We start from the raw sequence: 22,987 nt of genomic DNA on the forward strand, positions 1-22,987 counted from the left end.
CAGGGTGCTTGATCTGAACCCTCTGTAATGAGCTGGAGTGCACGACTAGGGCTGAGCTGGGATGATGCGGTGTCTCTCTCAGGTTATACCATGTGGATACAATGTGGATATGAGCCTGTTCTCAGACCTTCTGACAATTTTCTCTTTCCAAATACATGTATGGTCTCAGGGGAGCTTTCAAATCAAGCTCCAAAGCTCACTGAAGAGCAAAAACCTAAACACAGCTGGCCCTTTAGGAGGGGTAAGATGAACTCAGACAGGGATGAAGCCAAGCAGAGCAGGAGGTAGACCAAGATCTTCTCTTCTTGACCTGTTGCAGAAAATACTGCCAAGAACATGAGGGGATGCAACGCATGCTCTTAACTTGCCACTTAAATATAGTAATAGCACAGCACCTGTACTGCTATTAAATAAGAAAAACTTTACTTTAAGCTCATCCTCCTAGACTAGAATATCTAGCAAGATTTTCCACCAAGTTCTGCATGGGCGTAGGTAAGCAGCATAGCATGTGTGACAGGTTAAATTAGCAGAAGAGACAATATAACCTCGTTAGAAACTCAGGCTCAGCAGGAACAAGGTGCAAACACTCTTCTGAATCAACTGCAGGTGGTAAATTCACTTAGGCTTGGCAGAGAGAAAATCAATATTTATCTGCTTAGAAGAAGAGCCAAGTGCCTGGGGCTTGTCCTGGAAGCTCTGCACAGCGGGACTAATGTGATGCTCACAGGGGTATTTTCGGCCCTGGCTGACAGTGTGGCAGTTTGCAGATGCACACATCTGCATAGAAAGTGCGATCAGATTACAGCCCTTTGCAAACACCTGCAGATTTTTTTGAGTGAGAAATCAGTGTTTCAAGACACAATGACCTGGAGCAACAAGGCACTGGAGCCTCAAGAAGCTCAAAAGCCCTTGTGGGATATTTTTTCTTCTCTTTACCTGTTTAAAAGTAGTTGAGATTCTGACCATCCACCGCTGGTACCAGGTCCCTGTTGAGCTTTGGATTTCAATAAATTCATCCACTTGTTTTGGAGTTTTGATATAGGAAACCTGGGAGGTGGGGGAGGAGGGGGAAGAGAAAAGAAAGATTGGACTAAAGTTTCTAGAATTGATCTCGGGTGGATTTTAAACCCCACTGTCCTTTGGGCAATGTTTCCACCCGATATCCCTTACTATCTTTTCCTTGAATGCTACCACTAACAAATGAGCTAACTGATTCAATTACAGCAAAAAACTTTATTACAGAAATAAGCCTGCCCTCCTTCCTTCCTTTCATCCATCCCTCCATCCTTTCTCTCTCTTTACATGAAAGATTTCCAGTGCATCACATCCACTTCAAACTTTCATTTATTGGGTAATGTGTCTGTGTGCTACCTTATTTCTCTATGCCTTAGATTCTCACTAGAAATTAGGACTAGGCAATTACAGTAGAAGATAACTCCAAGATCAGCCACTTGTATTTTCATCTAACTGTGCCCTCAGGATCTTTTTAAAGACAACTGACAGGGATGTTTCTCATTCAGCACCTTTTAAGCACCACTGGCAGAACTGCTATGACAAATGAATGTGTAGATGGGTATCTTTGCATCTGAAAATGCATCCTGTCATCAAGTGAGCCCACACCATGCAATCAATTCACTTCACTAAAACAGCCTGAATTTTCAACACTGAGCCCCTGAGCTGGACTGTTCAAGAAACTTTAAAAATAGGCCCCAGAAAATATTTGCTCAGTAACTTTAAATGAAGGACATATTTGAGGAAAACAGATCTGTTAGTAAACATGAGAAGGAAGTGAAAAGTTACTGAATAAATCTCCGAGTATGAATGAGCGCCTTGGCTCAGCTCTTCCTCTTGCTGGCACCGTTTAAATGTCAGATCTGGGAACTGTCCCGATATCAGCTGACTCACCACAAACTAACAACTTCTGGCCTATCAGAAAACCACGGAATCTGACAGTTTGTGCTACACCAGCCGCACGGATTGCCCGCCCATGCCAGAGGATGTCAGTACATCTTGACTCAGCCGGTGCGCCACACCTCGAGGTGTGATAGTGAGATCAGCTCATGCTGTAGCAGTCACGACACTGTTGGATGGAGTAATGAACACTAATGGGTGTTGTACAGCTGCTCCTTCATTCTTCTACTCAGATCAGGCTCTCATAGTGCCATACTTTGAGATATAGAGATATATATATATACACACACATACACATTTGAATTTCAGTCCTCTTTTCCTCCCACCATGCAGCAGGACTGGCCAGCCCAGCTCGGCATGTAAACAGAGCCAAGTAGGGATTTAAACAGAAGTTTTCTCTTTGCTATCAAGGCTTACATTAGTCAAATGGCTGGTAGCCTAAAAACAACCCATGCCCATTAAGTTCCTACCTGAACCTGCGTGCAATTGTCATGCACAGATATTAGATTTTAATTTTCTTGAAGGATCACTTCTAAGGAGCCCTGTTCCATGACAATCCTTTTGAGCACAGAGCCTTGCTCTCCTTGTTCAAAAAGACGTTTTACACACAACCGTATCCCCTTTTCTCCATCCTTATAGAGCACGTGTCCTCTCATCTTTAAAAGCATAAATCAAGAGCTATTCCCTGGCTGGCTCACTGGGAGTTTAAAACTGAATTACAGTAATTTGTACCTAACCCCAGCATACACCTTATACCTGATTTTACTATTAACGAAGTCGACTGGTGTGACCTTTTTCACAACAAGCAGCAGACTAATGAGTAATAGCCACTCATCTCACTTTCCCTTGGAGAGGTTAAAGATTGGATATGAGGCAGGTGGAGTTTTGGGAAGCTCATTAGAAGGTAAGTGAAGTTTAATCAGAGTTTGATTAGAAGCCAGAATGGAGAAAGGAGTGACTCAGATCTTCCACATGACTAATATCTCTCTTATTTGGTTTTAGTCTCTTAAAGCAGACTAATTACCTCTGTGTGTAATTGGAAATTCACTGGTCTATATGCTATAGAGTAACACCAGGACTGAAGAGGACTCACTGCAATTCACAGGATTGACTAATTCTTGAAAAAAAACCAGATTGACATCTAACTTTTAATACATAAAATGTATCTCAAAGTCCTTTTCCTGATTGCTAGGGGAGGTTACATTAAAAGAGTCTTAAGGAAGAATAAACTGGCACTGTGTTTCACTGAGGAAGATATGTCCAGCTTTTACATACTGATGGCTTTGTTAAACTCACCGTAAACACCCTCTCTGGCTCACCCTTGGCCCTCATGTTGGTGTCATGAACTTGCTTGAGGATCATCCAGGCTTCATCATGTTTACCTATCTGAAAGCACCAAAGAAAGGAAAACAGATGTTGGAGTTCCCAACAGTTTGTATTCACAGAGTACAGACTCTCTGTGCTGAGGAAAGGAGTTACCCTAAAACTGGCTGAGGAAGGAAAGCAGTCAGGAACAGAGCTTTAAAACCAGATAAAGGAAGAGGAGATGGAGGAGGAGATTTAGGGCTCTAATCACACCTCTGCTAAAGACTTGCACGGTTAACTTGAGCTAGGTATTGCCACATTTCACATCTGTGAAATGGCAATAAATAATACTTGGTTAAGAGTTCTGAGATTTATGTGTTTTACTCAGTAAAGTGTACTCTGTCCTTTGCTTTTCCACCAGGATTCAGTAGTTGCTTGCCCAAGCTCTGTGAGATGTTTTCAAAATGCCTTTATTAGCCTTATAAAATTCCCAGCCCTCAACACCTTCTTTCTCTACCACATTTGGCAGTAAACCACTAACCATTGTGACTGACCCTGTAGTCTGTTATCTTTGGAGTTCAAGCAATCTGTGGAGCTAGTGTAGACCCTTTTGCCTCTGAGCTTGTGCTATGCATGTTTGATGGAACAAAGACAGACAGAGGGTGACACATTAGGGACCAGCTATCCTCTGCTGATAACAGACTGCCACGTTCAGATGAATCATCTCACCTCCAGCAAAAACCGCGGGCTTTCAGGCATGAATTTGAGTGCCACCAGGGAGGCAATACAGGGCAGAGCGCAGACAAGCACAAAGACTCTCCAGCTGTGGAAATGGTACTTGGTTCCCATACTGAACCCCCAGCCTGGAAACAGAAAGTAAAAATACAAGGCATTCTGAGTTTTTCCCTCCTAAAGCAGCTCTGAACTTTACACCACTGCATGACATGGGGAAAGGTTGAAAGTTTGCTATTCCTAGTAATGATGGCTCTCAGAGGTTCAATAGCATGCGCAGTAGATAACAGCAACTGAGTTCATGTTCATTACAGAAAATGGGACATACTTGCTCAGGCTCTGCCTTTTAAAAACCTTTTACCTTTGTGCTTAGAAATCACCCAGTGATAAGAATAGCTCCATGCAGCTGTAAGTAAGTAAAGCTGAGAAAGGGTAGAGGAATCAGGGCCATAATGTATTGCTTCTTGGTGGTGTTACAAGAAGTTTATAAAGGTTAAATCTTCTCTGATCTGAGAGGTGCATTAGAGACAGCTCCTTTCCATCTCCTATATCACACATTTTTCACATTTCATGGAAGCAAGCTAGGAAATCAAGTTTGTTTTTTTCCACACCTACAAAACCTTAGCAGGGATTCAAACTTAGAAGACTCAAGATCTTAATCCTGCATTTGAGATTTCCCTTCTCTTGCTTTTTTTCTGATCAGGTCAGCTGTTCCCTGGCTAAGGACTAGAAAGTACACCATCATTCTTACATTGCTCCTTTTATCTTCCTTATGCTCAAATCTTAGAAGGAATATTTAATTCCATTCTTTTCTATAAACATTTTTATTCACATACCAAGGAAACCATTGAGTGATGTTTTTTGCAGAGGTCTCATCTGAATCAGTATCACAGTGTTCTACTCATTTCACAAAGTTCCAAAATAGTAGGTGGAACATGGGAAATCAAAAAGTGAAGCTATAAAAATACAACACCAAAAACTCATCTGAAAAAGAAACGTAATGGAAATACATGGGGGCTTTTTAAAGCAAGTGTAGTTGCAGATAACAGAACTCTTTCAACCTGACACCACTATGCAGGAAGTTTGCCTGTTTCTTCCAACAGTCGCTGTCAAATCAGTCAAAAGTATGAACATTTCTTTACGGTGAATGTACTTTAAACATGGTAAAAATGTTTTGATAGGTATATTAGTGTTCTTCTTCATGGTCTTTGTGGCCTGTCCTACTTTCCTCAAACAGGATTTTGCAAACAGCTGGCATCACTGAATACCAAGGGAATTAATCTTTTCCAGTAGATATTTGCTTCTGATGTTTTCCTGGGACCTACACAAGTTACAAGGAATACCACGTGACATGCAGATTTTTGCTTCTCAGAGTACCAATGTATTCCAGTGTACAGCCATCTACTTCCAGCTCTGGGCCCGGAACCCATTCCACTCGCAAACCCATTTAGGGGAAGTCAGATGTGACTCCAGCCCATCACGTGCTGGGGAGATGTGTTGCCAGATACACAGCCCCGAGACTGTTGGCGCTTGGCTAAGGGAAAGAATATGTGCTGTCCTCACTGCAATCATTCATAGCACCCACTAATTTCCTGATTAAAGTTACTTATTCTTGATAACTGGATCATTTTTGTAAGCAAATCTCAGTCTGGTTTTCCCTGGATACACTGACATTTAGATTAAGAGCTCAGGCTCTGGCAGTATAATTCCAGAGGTGTATTTGAAGCTTTTGATGCAAAACAGCCCTCATCAGTCCTGTTTACAGCCTTAGTATCAGTCAATCAATCTGCAGTCAATTTATCAGACCTTTTGTGTGCACTTAAGGTATCTGTTATTTTCAGTGTTGTTTGTGCTGGGATGTGTAAGAACTGACTAATGCTACATGTGCAGGGTTTTGGGGTAGTTTAGTGATGCAGGAATGTGGTGGTGTCAAAAATCAAAAGCACAAAGCAATTACCGTAATGTGGGATGATGCTCCAAGCCATTGCTGAAGCAAAAATGCCACCAATCATCCAGAACATGCAAAGCCAGCTCAGGTGTTCCCCCCTCTTCTCACGAGATAGGAATTCAGAGAAATAGGCAAACACGATGGGGAGGGTACCCCCAATACTGAGGAGAAAAAACATCACATGGGAAGAATAAGAGTCTTCTTCAATGTCTTTGTTGGTAGGATTGCACATGTAAAGAGGGAAGGTCACACTCACAGACATGCTGCACAGAAGTGAGACTTATAGGAAAAACGAGTATTTCTCTTTGGCTGGACTGGCCTTAGACATCAAAGATAAACAAACCTTTCTTAAGGTCTGAAAGCTAAATTTCCTATACAGTTTATACAAAGCCAGTGTAATGCCCTGCTCTTCACCTAGACGTCTCTGTTGTTATTTTAGGATCTCTCATGTTAGAGAGGCAAAATACAGGCAGGCAATGAGAACTACTGAGGGTCTCATTGGTGGCCTGGACAGTGAGGACTGTAAACTGAGGTGGGCATTTATCAGTCTCACTCACCAAATGCACAGTTTGGACAGTATCAGAAGAATGTCAATGACCAAATTTTCCTACCACTAACGCTTTAAGGTTCAGAATGAGGTAATGCAACCACGTGTGCTAAACAGCAGTGCCATCCCGGTTTGGTACCAGAGATGCATCTCCTGATCAGCCTTCCTTCTCCCACCCCACACACCCAGAGTACTGAGCCGTGATGAGACTCCTCCAAGACATGGGACGGATTCACCAGTTACCCACCCGAGGCCCGAGATAAGGCGGCAGAAGAGGAAGAATCCATATCCCTGGACGAAGGAGGAGAGGAACGCAAAGGCAGCATTGATTGCAAGTGATATGATGAGGCATTTCTTTCTTCCCAGTTTGTCAGCAAGGCCACCCAACATGACAGCCCCCACCATCATTCCTAAGTAGACTATCAAACCTAGGAGTGAGAGAGAGAAACAGTGAGTTTAGTAACTGAGTAGAAATAGCATGAAATGTAGATTTTAAAGTGCTTGTATGGTAGCTGATGTTGAGCTGCCATGCTATTCAATAACATGGAGATAACCCCATTCCTCTAAATTAGCTATTTCACGTGCCAGAAACTCTATCCATTGGTGGAACCTCGTTTTCCCATCTTGTGCACACGAGGTTGTGTCACATCCTACTGCACTGCTTCATGCAATACAGAAATACCCTCATTTGACTAGACCCACATCTTTCTTTCCCAACATCGCTGCTCACATATCCCCTGCACGTAAGCAATGGCCGCACATAAGCAGCTTAGGATGCACGTGTCCCAGCTATGTGCCACCAACGGTACAACAGAAGTCTGGTGTCTTAACCCCACAAACCCCCCTGAGCACAATGGGACTGAGGATGTGTAGGGAGGGGGCCCTCTTTGGCTGATGTTTATGCTCAGAAATCCATGAGAGCAGAGAGATTGCTAAAGCATAGCTAATTCTCTTTGCACATTACCTATCCTACCCATGCTTCCTTTGCAGTGTATCATCTTTTCCACTTGTTTTTCTTAGCTTTTTCTGAAAGGATCAGTTTGTTACCGAGACTCACCTGTGTAGTACAACTACTTCCTTTGTTACTGAGCCAAGATCTGGCATCTAACTAAAAGACAACTTACAGAAGAGAGTGCAGTCTTGATCTGAGAATTTCAGGAGAACGGAGAGTCTATTACTTGTCTTGACAGTTTGCTTTATAGAGTTATCACTGACATTGTTAAGAAAAATGGATTCATCTTTCTAACTTGACTTCATTAGATCTTCTACTATGGGGTCCTCAAAAGACCATTTCAGAGACCACATTTGGTGCCAGGCTGAATAGAAAAGAATAGGCTCCCTGTACGCAGCTTACTATGTGCTTGTGATTCTGGCCTAGAAAACACAGCAGTTGCTCTTGGGTCTTCTACTGACACTGCCACCAGAAGCGCGACCTGTCATATTGCCTTTTCCTTTATGTGGGCACCAGTGTAACTAGCACCAATTAATAAAGCTGCTTTCCAGATGTAGAGACTTGGGTGAGCAATAGTCCTAGGAAGAATTAAAAGTTACGGTCCTTTTGCTGGCAAAATTCCCACTGAAGCCTGCAGGAGTTATTATGTGAAAGCACAGCAGGATCAGATATTAAGCATTTAAAATCTGATAGCCATCGGTGCCAGAGGGTTGGAAATATTGATCAGCTAAAGTGAACTGAGTGAAATGATTTGTACTGCTGTTAAGGGGTAACATCTGGGAACTGATCAGTGCAGCAGCTGGCAGCACATGGACCGGGTCTTTGAAGGCTGTATTGGCCTCTGGCCTTCAGATTTTTGTTTTATCCCTGTCTGTGAACAAATCTCTGTTCATTCCTTTGAGCCAGGAAAGATGTAAAGATGGAAGGGATCAGGCAAGATCATGTGCCTCCAAGGCTCCTCTGAAAAAGCCCAGATGAAGCAAGACCACAAGGAGTCAGACTATCAGTGGGTAGATCAATGCTGCTGAAGCTACTCTGCGTTTCACAATGCAAAAGAGAAAGCCCTTCATGTTTTGTCCACTTGCTGTGTATGGCTGCCTCTGCCTTAGCAAGGCAGGACCAAAACCCTTAGTAACCAGGGGACTTTACTGCATGCTTCAATGGCTCTTCCAGCTGCTGACATGGGTTTGGGGCAGCACACTCAAGAACACTGTTAGTGCATTGGCAGCTCCTTGGCTACTAAGCTGTGTGTCTCTCAGAGCTGTCTCCTGCAAGCTAGTGGTCCACAGAGTAGGAGCAGTGTCACCACCACCACCTTCAGAAGAAAGTGGTGGCAACCACTATGTTTTTCTGGGGAGCACAGAGGTGCAAGAGGCTGTTCCCAACCTCCTGTATCATCTCAGGCACTATAGGCATGGTGATAGTCTATGTCTATAGGCTGGACAGTCCTGCTTTGGAGATCCTGATGGGGCCTGATCATGGCTAGATATGATCCAGAGGAGCTGAACTGTGTCAAGATGGAGGAATACCTGCTTGCTGGAAAGCAGAACTTGCAGTGCAGGGAGTTCTTGAAGGAAAAAATCAGTCTTGGAGATGCTTGGAGGCTGGGGGCATGTTAGGTTCAAGATCCAGCTGAACACAGGCTGAAGGAAATACCATAACTCAAGAAAAGCAGCAGTGTTCCCTGAATCCCTAACCCCTAGTGAAGGCAACGGATGATGAGCAAGTAAATACAGTGACTTAATAGGAACCATTTCTATTCACTGACTGAAGAAATGCAGCTAAAAGCAACATTTTTCAGGCATGGTTGAAGAACAGCCCTTTGGTGCGTTGTTCCTCACCTTGAACCAAGTGTTGGCTTCTCTCGAGAGCTAACGTCTTCCCCACAACCTGTTCTGCCAAACACATCACTTGGAAAAGACGGTGACAATGCATTTTTTTACAGTTCGTTGATGTTTAAACAAGACAATCAGTCTGATGGCTGAAGACTGTTCTGTGCCATGCAGCAAAGCTAATGAAGGACTAATGCAGAGGGTTATTTGGCAGACAGTTCTGTCATTCTTTTGACTACAAATGCGTACACTTGATTGGAAATGCATTACTAAATTAAAAGTATACAGCAGAGATCCACTGAGCATTTGAAGGATGCTTGTCTCGCAACAATCAGAAGTGGGAAAGTTTGGACTTTGGAAATCTCTCCTGTTCCATAGCAGGATGTTAAGGTCACCTCTCTGTAAACAATTCTACTTTTTTTCCCATCCATACCATGTCTAATGGACAAGCAGGATTTTGTGTCAAAGGCAAAAAAATCTGTTCTTGCCTCTTAACAGCCTTTGTACCAGAACCATGGCACAGGATTTTGCCAGTGCAGTTGTACCTCCACCATAAGCATGTGGCTTTATGCAGTCAATACTCACATGCCCTGTCCTTCCCTCCTGACCTTGACCTGTCCTGGTGAGGTGGCCTGAAGGTGTGTAAAGGTTTCAGTTACTGATCTGCAGCAGTCAGAGAAGATACGTACACGTCTGGGAATGTGGGATCTCTTTCTCTATTAATATTGGCCTCCAGCTTGTTGCTGAACTGCAAATTGCAAGCAAGGGAGAGCTGTGGCAAAGAACTGTTTCAGTCCAAAATGTTTTTGAAGGATGACTTTTAATGCAGCGCTGTAAGGCTTAATGCTTTTACCCTGGCTTCTGAGCTACATTTAATGGAGCAGCTCTGATTGCAGCCAGCAGACGGAAGTGATGATGCACCCTGTACTCACTGGTGCATCACAGCCACCCATCTGACAGTGAGCGCTGCCAGCACCATGCGAGCGGCTCACAGCACAGCTCGGCTCACATGGAATGTGGCAGTGCTTGAAACAGGGCATCAAGAAGTGGAGCTGCTTTTGTGGGCAAATCCTTGCAGATTCTGACTGAGGAGCCCAAACTTGTGCTGGAAGGGAGATTATATCTCTGCAAGACAGCATCCATCAAAGGGGTAAATGCTCCATCCCTGGCAGTGTTCAAGGCCAGCTTGGACAGAGCCTTGGGAGACATGGCCTAGTGTGAGGCATCCCTGCCCAGGGCAGGGGGGTTCGAACTAGATGATGTTAAGGTCCATTCCAACCCAAACTATTCTATGACTCTATGAAACAGTGCACAGCATAAATCACAGCAGAGCTGTTAATGTTATGAACTCACTTCGAGGATGTGGCTTCAATTGGTTATTGCATGTGATAAATCAATGGATGGATGCATTGTCCCCTAGAAATATAAAACAATGAAAATCTGTAGTAAAAGAAATCTCAGGGATGACCAGAGGCTGTCTACTTGGCCAGTTCCTGAGGGGAAAGATCCTGGCAATAGAATGTGTTCGTCAGGGCTGAAACAAAATCAGCAGGATGCTTTATAATAATGGAGAGGTCTCTTCTGGGAAGACTGCATGTCCTGGCCAATATCATTAGAACTGTTGGGGCAGCTGCTATAAAACACTCTGTCGTCTGGTGGATCTTGGGACCCAAGGTGCAGAACAATGTCAGGCTTTACAGATTGATGTGTCCTGGATTAACAATAAAGTGGAAGGGACCCAAGGAGGAATGGAATAATTACTCAGATTCTATGCAAGAGACACAGTATTCTGGAGAACATGGTGACGGTTGTTACCTTTGAAAGAGGTCCAGATCCTACCAAAGAAACTCAATTTTAAGGAGAATTAGACTAAGAAAAGTGATCGCTAAATGGTATTCTTTTGCTGTGTTACTTCTGTCCACCAATTATTCTATGGAACAACATTACAACAGTCTGTTTCACAAACTTAGCTTCAAACTACGCAGACCTAGGCTGTGCTAGAAGGGCTCAGCTTCCAAATTAACACATACAATGCTTAGGTGAAATGTTAAGGACAACTCTGAATAAGCCATTATTTGCAGAGTATTCCACGAGTAATGGAGTATAACGTATACCTGTGGGAAAGTCTGCAATAGCCTCCCATAAAATCAGTGGAAAACCAAAGAGCAGAAATTCTAAGAATAAATTTCAGGTTATGACTCATACAATGCTGAAGTTATAAGGAAAATATGTGATAGGGCTTATTCCCATTAGAAAAGAGGTAACATATACAAGATTTTCACACTGAGAAATTTATTAGCCTTTATTGAAGGCTAATTTTTGCTTTATTGCTCCATGTTAGACAGGAATTTTTGACTTAAAAGCTGAAGTTCTAGGAATAAGGCAGATACGGTATACAGCTATGTGTGTGCTACACTGTATTTTACTATTTCAATATGATTAAAAGTAGACTCATAAGAAAACCAAACATTCAAGATTTACCTAAATCTCCATCACAAGCATGAATTTCTTTCATTGACAGCTAATGGGATTAAAGTTCTTAAAAATGAGGCAAAACTGAAAATAATCCCTTCCAAGTCAGGACAAAGACTTGTGGAATAAATGGGAAATTTGAGCAGAAAAGAACCCAGCTCAATGGGAAGAATTAATCCCAGAGCCCCTGAGGCTGTCAGGAAGGTGAGGAGGCTGCCTGGGTCCAGGGGCAAGGTTTTCTCACCTTTGCTAACAGGTCTGCATGGAGCCAGTAACCACAGGAATGTGGAAGCTCCTACCTGCCTTCAAAGCCCAGGCCACTATCAGTACAGCCCTATGGCACAAAACAGAAGGCTTTTGAAGAGGGAAAGCATTTGGACAATAGAGAAAGATTAGGACTTTATATATCTTGCAATTCGAACTGTAATAAAGACAAAGTCCAAACTCTCTTACCAGTGTAGAATCTGTTATACATGGGTGCACTTTATGGACACAAACAAAGTTTTGAGGGTCAGGTCTGGGCAATTCGGGAGAGGGGTGAGGCAAGGCACAGGATCTGATTGTCCATAAGTAATTTAAAGAGAAGAATAAACCAGTGGTACTCCTGACTGTCTTGTGCTCTAGTGATGGCTGGAGTGTCCCAGAACAAGGGACAGTGTCAGCAGAGAATGAGCTGTGGGCTGAGTAGCTTTGTTTCCCTTTCTTCCTGAAATTCCTAATCTGCTTTTCCTTGTAGGCTTATTAGTGCTTTCCCCATGAATCTCCTTAACCTTGTAAATGGAAATCAAATGAAAGGGTAGTCTCGTTGCGCTTGCCTTGTTGATTAAGTACAAGCAGAAAGACTTTATCTACAGCTGATGGCTCTGCCAATGAGAAACGGATCACCCATGCAAAAGGCAGCTTTCCATTTTCAGAGCTCTGGAGGTGGATACCGGGTGAATCCGGCTACTGAGATGGAGGGGATTCTGCACACGGAAGCCAAAGGTGGATGCGTGAATCCATGCGCGCTTTGACGCAGCACTGGCGAGGCAACGCGCGCCCAACGCTTCAGCCGGCATTGCCAGCAGGCTGTGGGTGGCTGTTTACATTCAGCCGGCTTCACAGTCCCCCCACGGGACTTGTCCATCACTACAATATTCATGGGACCATCTGGTTCCCCCCACCCAACCCCTCTGCTAAAGCAAAGTTTTCAACAGAGGAAGCCAAACAAACCCTTTGCTGTTAAACGAAAACCTGTTCGTGCTGGCTCCCATCAGATGAAATTCCTGCAGTGTTTATAAATGGAGATGCAGCCATCCCCATATCAGACCTGCACAAGGTGTGGGATGATTCCAAATCACAAACCCACCTTTTTTTCCCTAACATGTCCCTACCACTCAGGGTGATGATGCTCCTTGGGAAAATTTCTGCCCAAGAGCAAATTTGTACCAGGAATTCATGCCCAATGCTTGGAACGTGGACATGGGCAGGTCTCATCAGGGTTTAGCTGGTTGCTGTGGCGGGGATCTATGGCTGTGAAGGCACAAAACAGGCAGCCACAAGCCATGGCAGAGCAAGGGAGCCACGGCTGGGCTCATCTATGCTTATCCCGGAAGAATCAAGAACTGGAGAAAATCCACTGAGCTCTGCAGAGGGGATTAGGATTTACTGTCATACCAGGTGAATTCAGGTCAATGAGAAGCTGAGGCCAGAATTTATCTCAGCTGATAATAAAACCTCCTCTCACACAACTAAAAGCAGAGATATAGTTACACATCTTATTTAACCTGACTCACACAGCCAAGCTTGAGTTGCGACATAACTGCATAATTACTAATAAGATCTTTTTTTCTATATTTTTATCTAATATTGTGAGGTTAAGAGTCTGTAAGATAATATTCTCCTTAAAATAGTGTTATGAAGTCATAAAAAGGAAAAGGGAGCTGTGCGCCTGAAAACTCCGTTTTATTCCCGGCATTGGTGCAGCTTTTTTGCAGTTATGGGCAAAGCCCTTAAAAATGTTCTTGTCTCAGTTTACTGAACTGTGAAATCATGATAACACAACTGGGGACATGGGAAAGGCTGATGCTTTATCTGTGCCTTGAGTTCTTTATGTGCAGGATGTGAAGAAGTTTAAAACATCACTGTGGCACCATCTTTTATACTTGCTGTGTACTTACTGCTCTATGCTTGCAAACATGATATTTAGTCATAGAATGGTTAGTCCTCTAAGAGGTGATTAAAAGCACCTGAAGATATACATTTATATGTTATTTCTCCAAATAATTATACTGTGTGCCTTTCACCAAGTAAATAATTACAAATTATATGACTTTTCATATGATTACCCTTAGTTAATAAAAAAACCTCTGTCTCTGGCAGGATGTATTATACTGAAAAGGAATATTCTGTTCCAGTAAATTTAAGACATTTATTAGTAGTAGTATGACTACTGTTGGTGAATGCTCAGCAAAGCAGATTTATCCAATGAATATGTAAAAATATCATTGTTAAAAGTTTCCAAACTTATTCTTAACAAATAGCGTTAAGAATTTATGAAATCAAAGTGCTAAAATCTATACAGTTATCATTTATTTTTCTCTTTTTTTTTGTAATACCCCTGTAATCATCTTCAGAATAGCATTTTGTGCAACAGAAAAACTCCAATTACGTGTTTTGTCCCACTAGGGATATTTAGGGCTAAAATAGCTGTTAATTTGCATCTGATGGCGAGATGTTTATTTTCAGAACAACATATAAACGTTTTCTAAGATGTGTCATATTCATTTCACACATTGCATGAAACACTGTGGGCATCTGTTTATTTGTAATTTTTGCATAATTTGGTCATAATTTGCTTGATATTTTTCCGTTCTTGCTTTCCGAGGGAGGAAAAATAGGCAATATACAGAGTATTTAATGCAAAGTGTCCTTTTAGCAGAAGCTGAATTTCACTAGATCGGTCTTTAGGGGGCATTTACTTTAGCTCTCTTATTTGTTCCTTCCTATTCCTGCAACGTTTTGATTATTTATCTGACTTACTTCCCATTTTTTTCCCTCCTGGTGTCTCTTATTATGGCTGAGACCTTTTCTTGTGTTTAAATCTCTGCAGCTACCTGGAAGCAACCTTAACTCCACCTGGGATAACCTCATTATGTTTCCTTCACAAAAAATGCGTTGAGGTGAGCAGTCGCTTGGGAATAAAGATGAGTTTATCTGTAGACATTTATTGGTACATGGGGATACGGAAAGGGGCAATAATCGTGCGCGGAAAACAACCCTGTTTCCCTAAAACCTCATGATGATTTGAGGGAAATCTGTGCCTTCTCTGATTGTCCCTCCGTTCACTATATGCAGACACATTTTTGCAAGATCACCACTGCACATTAGGCAGAAATTGAGGTGAAGAGCTCTGATTGCCACTAAGTCAACCAATCATTGAACCCTGAGTATTAGCAAGATAAATTTGCAATAGCACAGCATATAGACTGTTGAGGGAATGGAAGGAAACACAGAGGGAAATGAGCATGTGTTGGAGGCTCAGAGCTTCGTTAGAAGATATATTTTTTTCTAGTTGCAAGTAGATGGGTGCCAAAGCTAATCTAGGAAAGGTTTTGAGGAAGATTATGTTCTCGTCTCCATCAATAGCACTTCCCCAGCCTTTCGCTTCAGAGGCCGATATCTGACTGTCCTTATCATGCTGTGTACCCACAGCTGCTCAGAAAAGGGTTTCTTGGCACACGAGGCTGTGCTGGAGGCAGGTCTGAAACCAAACCTTGTGTTCCCTGCACTGCACTGCTGCCTATCAAACCTCTGATACCCTCGACTCCCTGCTGCTGCCCTTAGCTTGGCAGAAAACTCTCCTCCTCCTCTTCAGACCCAGAGACCTGCACTCTTCCCCTCTTACACCCTTCAGCAGCCCGTACCTGCTCCAGCCTCCTCACACCTTCACTTCTTCATGCCCTTGGGTATTCTTTACTCATGCCAGCGCACCACTCTGCAATCTAAGGCTTTCTAAGCCACGCTTAATTCATTTACACAAAGGATTATCTCACAAACGTCAGATCCAAGAGGAAACCTTGCAGACAAGAAAGCATATTTAACAAATAAAATGGACTGAATCAGAGACCTGCCTCATGTACAATGACCATCAGTAACAACTGAGTGCTACCATAAATATCCACTTTCTTCTCTGCCTCAAACTAAGATGAATCAACTTTTACTGTTTTTAGGAAAATTCTTCTTTTTCCTCATATTCAATCCAGAAAAGTGTGAACACAAGCTTTGACAGCAGATCCCCCAACCAACCAACCTAAGGACAGAAGAAATTGTTCTGCAAAACCAGGTTCTCAAAAGCTGTCTTTAAAAGTGGGCAGAAAAGGCAGTGAAAAGAGTGTTCTTCCCCTAATTAGCAGTTCCAGATTAGCCTGGTTGATGCTCGGGAGGCTGGAGCTAGGATTGGATATGGACCCAAATGTCTCCTTGCTCCTGCAGAGCTTATCAGAACACCCTGAACTTTCCGCCTTGCAAATACGGAGCTGGGAAAACCGGAACGAGCTCTCCGGGGAGGTTTCTTGTTCATTTTTACCTGTGGCTGGGCCAGAAATACTTCAAAGAGAGATTTTCTTGTGACATTTGAAGTTTTCTGACTCTGTTGCCTGCCAGAGTTGGAGCTCTACAGAGACAGGTATTTATAGGGTCAGGGTTTCAGAAGATCTCAGCTATCATATAGTCACCAAAATAAATGACCTGCTTTTCAAAGGTCTTATCACTGAAAAGACACCCAACCCCGTGTCCCACAGTGAGCTGGTGAATTCCGAAGTCCCTTTGAAATCAGGATTCAATTGCGAACAATTTGCTCTTAGGTATCTGACCTGAGATATTATGAGCTAGGTTTTTTAAGTGGGTTTCTGAAGCAAAAAAAGTTAGTAAAATTTTTAGGGCACAGAACTAAGTACACACCTCACTAGCTATAGGAAAAAACATCCTGATCCTCCAGTTTAAAGAAAAAAGAAGAAACAGAAAAGTGTGTAGGACCTCAATATACCATGGTGAGAGTTTTGTATATGGATAATTATCTGTTGCCTTTGTCGTATGAAAATAATGCAAATAGAATTGAGTCAAGGGCTAGAGTCTAACCCAAAATCTGCATTTACCTTATTTTAGACAGGGCTCCTGGGTCAGACTGTATGAACTACAGGCCCTGATGATCCGCCCACAACCCCAGTACGTGTCCACCAAGACACAGTCTCCCTTTCCTAAAGAAGTTCTTCCAAGAGCTACTTTATTTTCCTTCCAGATGTGCTGTACTATTGCACAGCTGGCTCTCACTATGGGCCATGCTGGATACTTTCCTGATTCTTGGAGATCTGGGAGGCTTTGCTGCCTTTGGCTTATAGTGTGCAAGGGAAAAACTTGTTCATCCAAACCTTTCCACTCAGTCTCACTCCCAGTAACTGAGCCTTTGTATTTTCACCACAGGGAGATGTCAAGGCTGATGTAAAAGGGGTGTTGCCAGTAGCCTCAGCACATTAATTGCCTTCCACAGACCTAAGAGGAAACCTCCACTGACTACTTCTGATCCAGTACTTACTAGCAAACTGCTCTGACTGAGAAGTTAGTGTGTAGAAGGAACAGACTGCACAGATTTGTCAGTTAGGACTTTGGGATGAAAGAAAGGGAAACCTGGGCAAACTTTGGAGAGCAGGACAGCATCAGAAGCCACAATGTTTGATCCAAAGCAAACAGACCCCTGCCTTTTATAACTGTCATGCTTGGATGGCACTGCTTTGTGGACTTCTCTTTACAACGTAGTTTCTAAAAGCATTGAAATCTGAGTCACAAGATCCTCAAGTAGGAAAAGCCACCTTTAACCTTTCACTGATCTCTCCCTGAACGCCCCGTGAGTTTTTCCCTGTGGACTTCACAAGGCTGTGAGCTGCCTTGTTCAGCACTGGGTCACAGCACATTCATAAGGTGGGCTTTGATGTGATGAAATTCTGCTGCTTTTGAGTAGCTGCCTTCTCAGGAATATGCAAATCCCCCTTGAGTCAGATCCACCCAGCCGTGACTATGTATGAAATGCAACCCAAGAGACATCAGAAGATCCTGAAATCAGCTGTTCACTAGAAGAAGATGTTCTAGTTACTGTTAAGTGCATAGAAGAGCTGTTTGCATGTGGCACTTACCTAGCATCCCTTTGTTCGAACTGGTTAAGCACATATCTTTCTCAGCACTGGGAAGAACAAATCCAACCACAAACACCTCCACCCCATCTGCCATCAGCGCCAACCCTAAAACAAAGAAAAGAGTCCACTGGAAGCGTCCGTGGCCACACTCCTCAATGATGTTCTCATACTGGTGGGCAAGTTGCTCCTCGTCCTCCATCCTCTCTGCCATAAGGTCAGCGCGGTCTCTGTACTCATCAGCCATGGCAGGAGCTCGCTTCTTCTGCTTTTCTTTAATGTCATCTGGGTGTGGGATCCCTTGGTACTCCCCCTCATAGACCTCATCATCTTCATCATGGCCTTCTGTAACATCACTCTGGGCATCTTCTTCATGAGCAGGTTCATCCCCACCACGGTAATAGCCGTCATCGGGTGCATACCCTTCGTAGTTACCATCCTGGTACCTGTAGTCATCTGAGGCTTGGTTTGAATCCCTGCTCCTTTGATAGAGGTTTCTGTTTCTATACCCTTCATCCATTCTGAATGGAGATTTCTAAGTGCTGTAGAACACTGTGTGTAGATACTCTAATATATGTATTGATTTGAGCAATTCCTGATATTGGTTATTTGAACATATCTTCTCTCTGCTCTTTGGAACTGATGGGATAGACAGCTTCCCAGGCTCAGGAGAATTACTATGTAAAGTTTCTCTTTGACAGAGTCTCACACAGCTTTTGATAATGCTTCACTTTTTAGCTGTCATTTGTAACTTGCTGGCTTCTTCTGTGCTTTGGGTGGGAAGAGCTGCTGTCTAGTGAACAGCAAGGAACAGCAAATTGCACAGGCTGGGAGCTAGGAGGATTTGACAGGTTTTTCCTGATTCATTGTGGTGGTGAAGGTCATGTCCTGAGAAAGAGGAAACAATAGCAGCGAGGCAGCAATAAACTTTGCAAGCACACATGCATTTAGTTTAACACCCAATATTTTGAATACATGCTTCTCTGTTGCAAAAAAATGGCAGAGTGTTTGAGGAATGTTTTTCATCATCAAACCCCAAAGCCTTAGAATGAAAAAGAGCACTAAAAATGACCAAGTTAAGTGGAAACCTAAAGCAGAACGTAAAGTAATGTGTCATCCCAATTTCTTCATTCCCAGAAACCCTGCCTCCCACATGTGGTCCTGGTTTCTACAGAGAGCAGAACAGTATCGGGCTGGGTTGCTGGAACAGAGAGCTTAGGTTGATAAATAGGTTTCTATCCATCTATCCTGGTACCTACAACTGCCTAACATCATAATGACACAAAATATGAGCTTGGTTTTCTTTTTTCATCCAGATCCCAAACTTAATCTTATTTAATGGCTTCTTTTTTTCTCTAGTGTCTCTCCGTCTGTATGACAGATGTACCACTTGCATGCAGTGTCTGCCAAGATAAAGTCACTGAAAGTCACACCAAGCTCTGTTCTTCCCATATCTACCCATCAACGGAGGATGATTTTCACAGAGAGCAAAAAACAAAGCTAATATAGAATCACTGCTCTCTGCAGGGAAAACCAAGGGAAGCCAAGTCACATCTAAACACATTCTCATTTTTGACACCTGATTTCCATTATTTTTCAGGCAGTTTTCAGCCAGCTGGCTCTCCAGTGTTCTCCTGCATTTGCTGCTGCACACAGCTGTAGACAAGGAGTTTGCAAGGAAACTCACGTGGGAAACTGAGTAGAGTCACGCTAGAGGAGCCAGCACAGCGTAGGCAAGCACAAAATGTGGTCCTTCCTTTAAGCTTTGAGCTAGTTGCCTAAAAAACGTGCCAATGAGCTATGAAGTGACATGGATGGGCACATGTCTGTATATATGTGGGCATTGTTACTTACATAGTCAGTTGACCTATAGAAGAGTATGCAAATGCACACACTGTAAATAACAGCGCTACCTCTGCACTTCATGATCTTATTTGGCAGACAGTATGGGTTTAGAAAACATACAGCTAAAACAGCTTTGGAGAAGAAATTCAGTAGAAGCACTCTCACAAAATGCTCAGAAGGACATCACTCCTTCTGCAAATGCTGTGATTTTTTGGCAGGCCAAACATTCAGCATAAGGAAAGAGCAGAGTTGTCTGCATGGAGTCATGGCCATGCCTTGCCTACGATGCTCCAAGAACCTTCATAAAACCTCCCTCTGTATTTCTGTTTAGGTACCTATATATTTATGGCACATAATTATGAGACATCCTTTGTAGACCCTGCCAGAGCATCTTCCTTTTCTCTGACCCCTCTGCCATTTGTCATTGCATTCAATATGTTTCCTCTTCCTTTTCTTTATGCTGAATCACACAATACATTTTGCATGAAGTTAAAAAGGCAGCAGGGCATTCTTCCAGGGCTGAAAAAGAGCAATCAATAAAGCAGCAAATAAATAAATAAATATCCCAAAGGCATTCTCATAAGGTTAAGAAGATCAGGAGACTCCAGTGCAGGTAGCAGTAAAGAGACTTCCGCATCCGCAATGGAGATGTTAATGTGCAGGGGAGTTAATATATCTGACAGCCATCAGAAGGAAGATTCTACAGCGCTTGTTGCAATGTTGGAGCATCATCACTAATGGTTAAAAAATCCAACAGCACTTTTGAGTCTCAGAACCTCCCAGTCCTGAAGTAACTTTCTTGTTTACACAAAGATTTGTGTCATGAATGAACATCATGTTCTCCAAGGCAATAAAAATGTAGTTCCAAAGAGATATATTTTCTTTTGAAAAATAGGGGGAAAAGCCTTTCTTTTAAAAACAGCAAAAAAGAACAATATGCGCTAAGGAACATTAGGTCTTGCTTTGGAAGTTTTTAAACATCATGTGTTGGCAGGTTATGTTTCAAAGCAACCTCAAACATCGGAGCAGGAAGCACAGTGATCTCACCATGTTTGTCCCTTTCTGGTTGCTACAGAAGTGGATTGAAAACTCATCTTAGGAAATGAAGTAACAATAAGACCAATGATCAGTAACAGAACTGATCAGGTTCCAGGTCTCCACAGACCCTACCCCTAGACGTACTTTTTAAAAAGGCAAACATATGTTCTTGAAGACCAAGCACTGGGAATCATTTCATTCCTTATTAAAAAGCTGTCAAGGCTGGAAGCTGGGATCTTTGCTTCTCACAATAACAGGACGAAAGAAGATTACAAGCTTAGAAAAGACCCACGGAAGCATCCACGTTCTTTCCCTGATACACAAAGATTGTTAATTACCACATGAGGTCACTTACATCTCTGACATCATAGGAAATAAAGGCATGAGCTGATGATTCTCATGGACCAGTGACAGCCACCTCTGTTGGGAAGTATGTGTAATTCAGGAAAAAGGTTGTGGCAAATAGTACTCACTGGTTTCTCATTCAGTTTGTAGGATGGATATTTTCTGGGATCACGCTAGGAGAAGGGGCAGTGCCCAGAGGTAGGTTGTAACTTAGGTCTCTTTAATGCTTTACTTTGATACTTCACACTACTTGTTTCCTTTCATTGCCACATACACACAGGCTGATTCACTCTAGGCCTGATTCTTTAACACCTTTTCACTCAAGCTGAGCTGCACTCACTCATATTAGCAGCCCCACTTAGCATTTAGATACAAAATCATGACTTCTCACATAGATTGTAGGCTTGGATTGCTATAATTACCCTTCACAGTGATGCATGAGAGCTTGAGACAAATATACACATCACGTCAAGTCTGTTGTAGCGAGGTGGGTGTCAGTCTCTTCTCCCAAGTAACAAGCGATAGGACAAGAAGAAATGGCCTCAAGTTGTGCCAGGGGAGGTTTAGATGGCAAATGCTCCATCCCTGGCAGCGTTCAAGGCCAGCTTGGGCAGAGGCTTGGGTGACATGCTCTAGCGTGAGGCATCCCTGCCCACAGCAGGAGGTTGGAACTAGGTGATCTTTAGGTCCTTTCCAACCTAAACTGTTCTATGATTATGAAAGATTTCTTCACCAAAAGTGTTGTCAAGCACTGGAACAGGCTGTCCAGGAAAGTGGTGGAGTCATCATCTCTGGCAGCATTGAAAAGATGTGTAGATGAGGCCCTTAGTGACATGGTTTAGTGGTGGGCTTGGAAGAGCTGGGTTAATGGTTGGACTTGATGACCTTACAGGTCTTTTTCAATGATTCTATAATTCTATTACAACCTTGGACCCTTTTAAACCAACAGTTACCTTTCTGAGACATGCAAGTGAGGTTTAAACACATGACAAATGTAAGGCTCTGTAAGGCAGAGTCTGCAGGGGAGGGAGACGAGAGGCAGGAAAGCCTCATTATGGGTCTCCCCAAAGTAACCCATTAAACTGAGCTTAGGAAGCAAAGACCTGAAGTACCTGGGAATACAGTTTCTTTCCTCACTTGTAATTCTCCATAGCACAGTACTTCTTTCTCAATACATTACCTTGCCTTTTCTTTCCAAGTAATTTTTGCACTATAGCTTTTCGTCGAGATTCCGCTTCATATTTACCTTAAACCTATTTCTTCACCAGTCTATCCCATCAGTTACCCTGACACTAACAAGCATCCTTCACTTAGTCCTGTATCTTGCACACTCTAGTTTTACAGCAACTCCTTCATACACACTATTCACCTCAAGTTTTCTTGCACTCCTAAGCTCTTTAGTCAGCTCAGATGTTGCATACTTAGCCAGGAATTCAGTCATTTGAGCTCTGAAATTTAAAATAGTAACCTATACTCTTGTATATACTCATAATAGAAATGGTATCTACTCTAGGAAAAGGGACTTTTAAGAAGAGCAACTTAACACCAATGTTTGCCTGAAAAAGAGTATATAAAGGAGGTGTCTGTCATGCTCAGGTGATAAACTGTGGGCCAAAGGGCAGTAGAGCTTGGAGTGAAAGCAGGGAAGGGCGAGTTTCTTGTACCTGGCACTAAATGAAGAGAGACCGGGGCTTGTTAGAGAGCTGAACTCTAGCAGAGAACAGACCTTATGGCAAACTACTGAGCAGGGCAGCAATGAAGAGGTGATTTGTTGTGAAATATATTGAACCTTGGGGCATGATGGAGTTTCTGGGAAGGTAACGAGAGTAAGGCGGTTGTCTTGTGGGAGCCAGGCCAGAGCCTGAAGGGAGGTGTGGGTGCACGTATGTATGCAGT

At 42.9% G+C, this 22,987-nt stretch overlaps 1 protein-coding gene across 2 annotated transcripts in view; it reads right to left on the reverse strand.

The window, feature by feature from the left end:
• SV2B (synaptic vesicle glycoprotein 2B) overlaps window positions 1-22,987 on the reverse strand; it is a 63,777-nt gene that overhangs the window by 12,454 nt on the left and 28,336 nt on the right. For both annotated transcript variants that reach the window (XM_030498250.1, XM_030498251.1), the window contains 6 exons: window positions 17,867-18,751; window positions 6,691-6,871; window positions 5,906-6,057; window positions 3,946-4,079; window positions 3,208-3,297; window positions 937-1,047 (listed from right to left, as the gene is read on the reverse strand). In XM_030498250.1, the coding sequence (XP_030354110.1) occupies window positions 937-1,047; window positions 3,208-3,297; window positions 3,946-4,079; window positions 5,906-6,057; window positions 6,691-6,871; window positions 17,867-18,383 (1,185 nt within the window). In that variant the 5' untranslated portion in view covers window positions 18,384-18,751. The remainder of the gene's footprint in view (window positions 1-936; window positions 1,048-3,207; window positions 3,298-3,945; window positions 4,080-5,905; window positions 6,058-6,690; window positions 6,872-17,866; window positions 18,752-22,987) is intronic.

The sequence above is a fragment of the Strigops habroptila genome, chromosome 9 (assembly GCF_004027225.2).
Source record: "Strigops habroptila isolate Jane chromosome 9, bStrHab1.2.pri, whole genome shotgun sequence".
NCBI lineage: Eukaryota > Metazoa > Chordata > Aves > Psittaciformes > Psittacidae > Strigops > Strigops habroptila.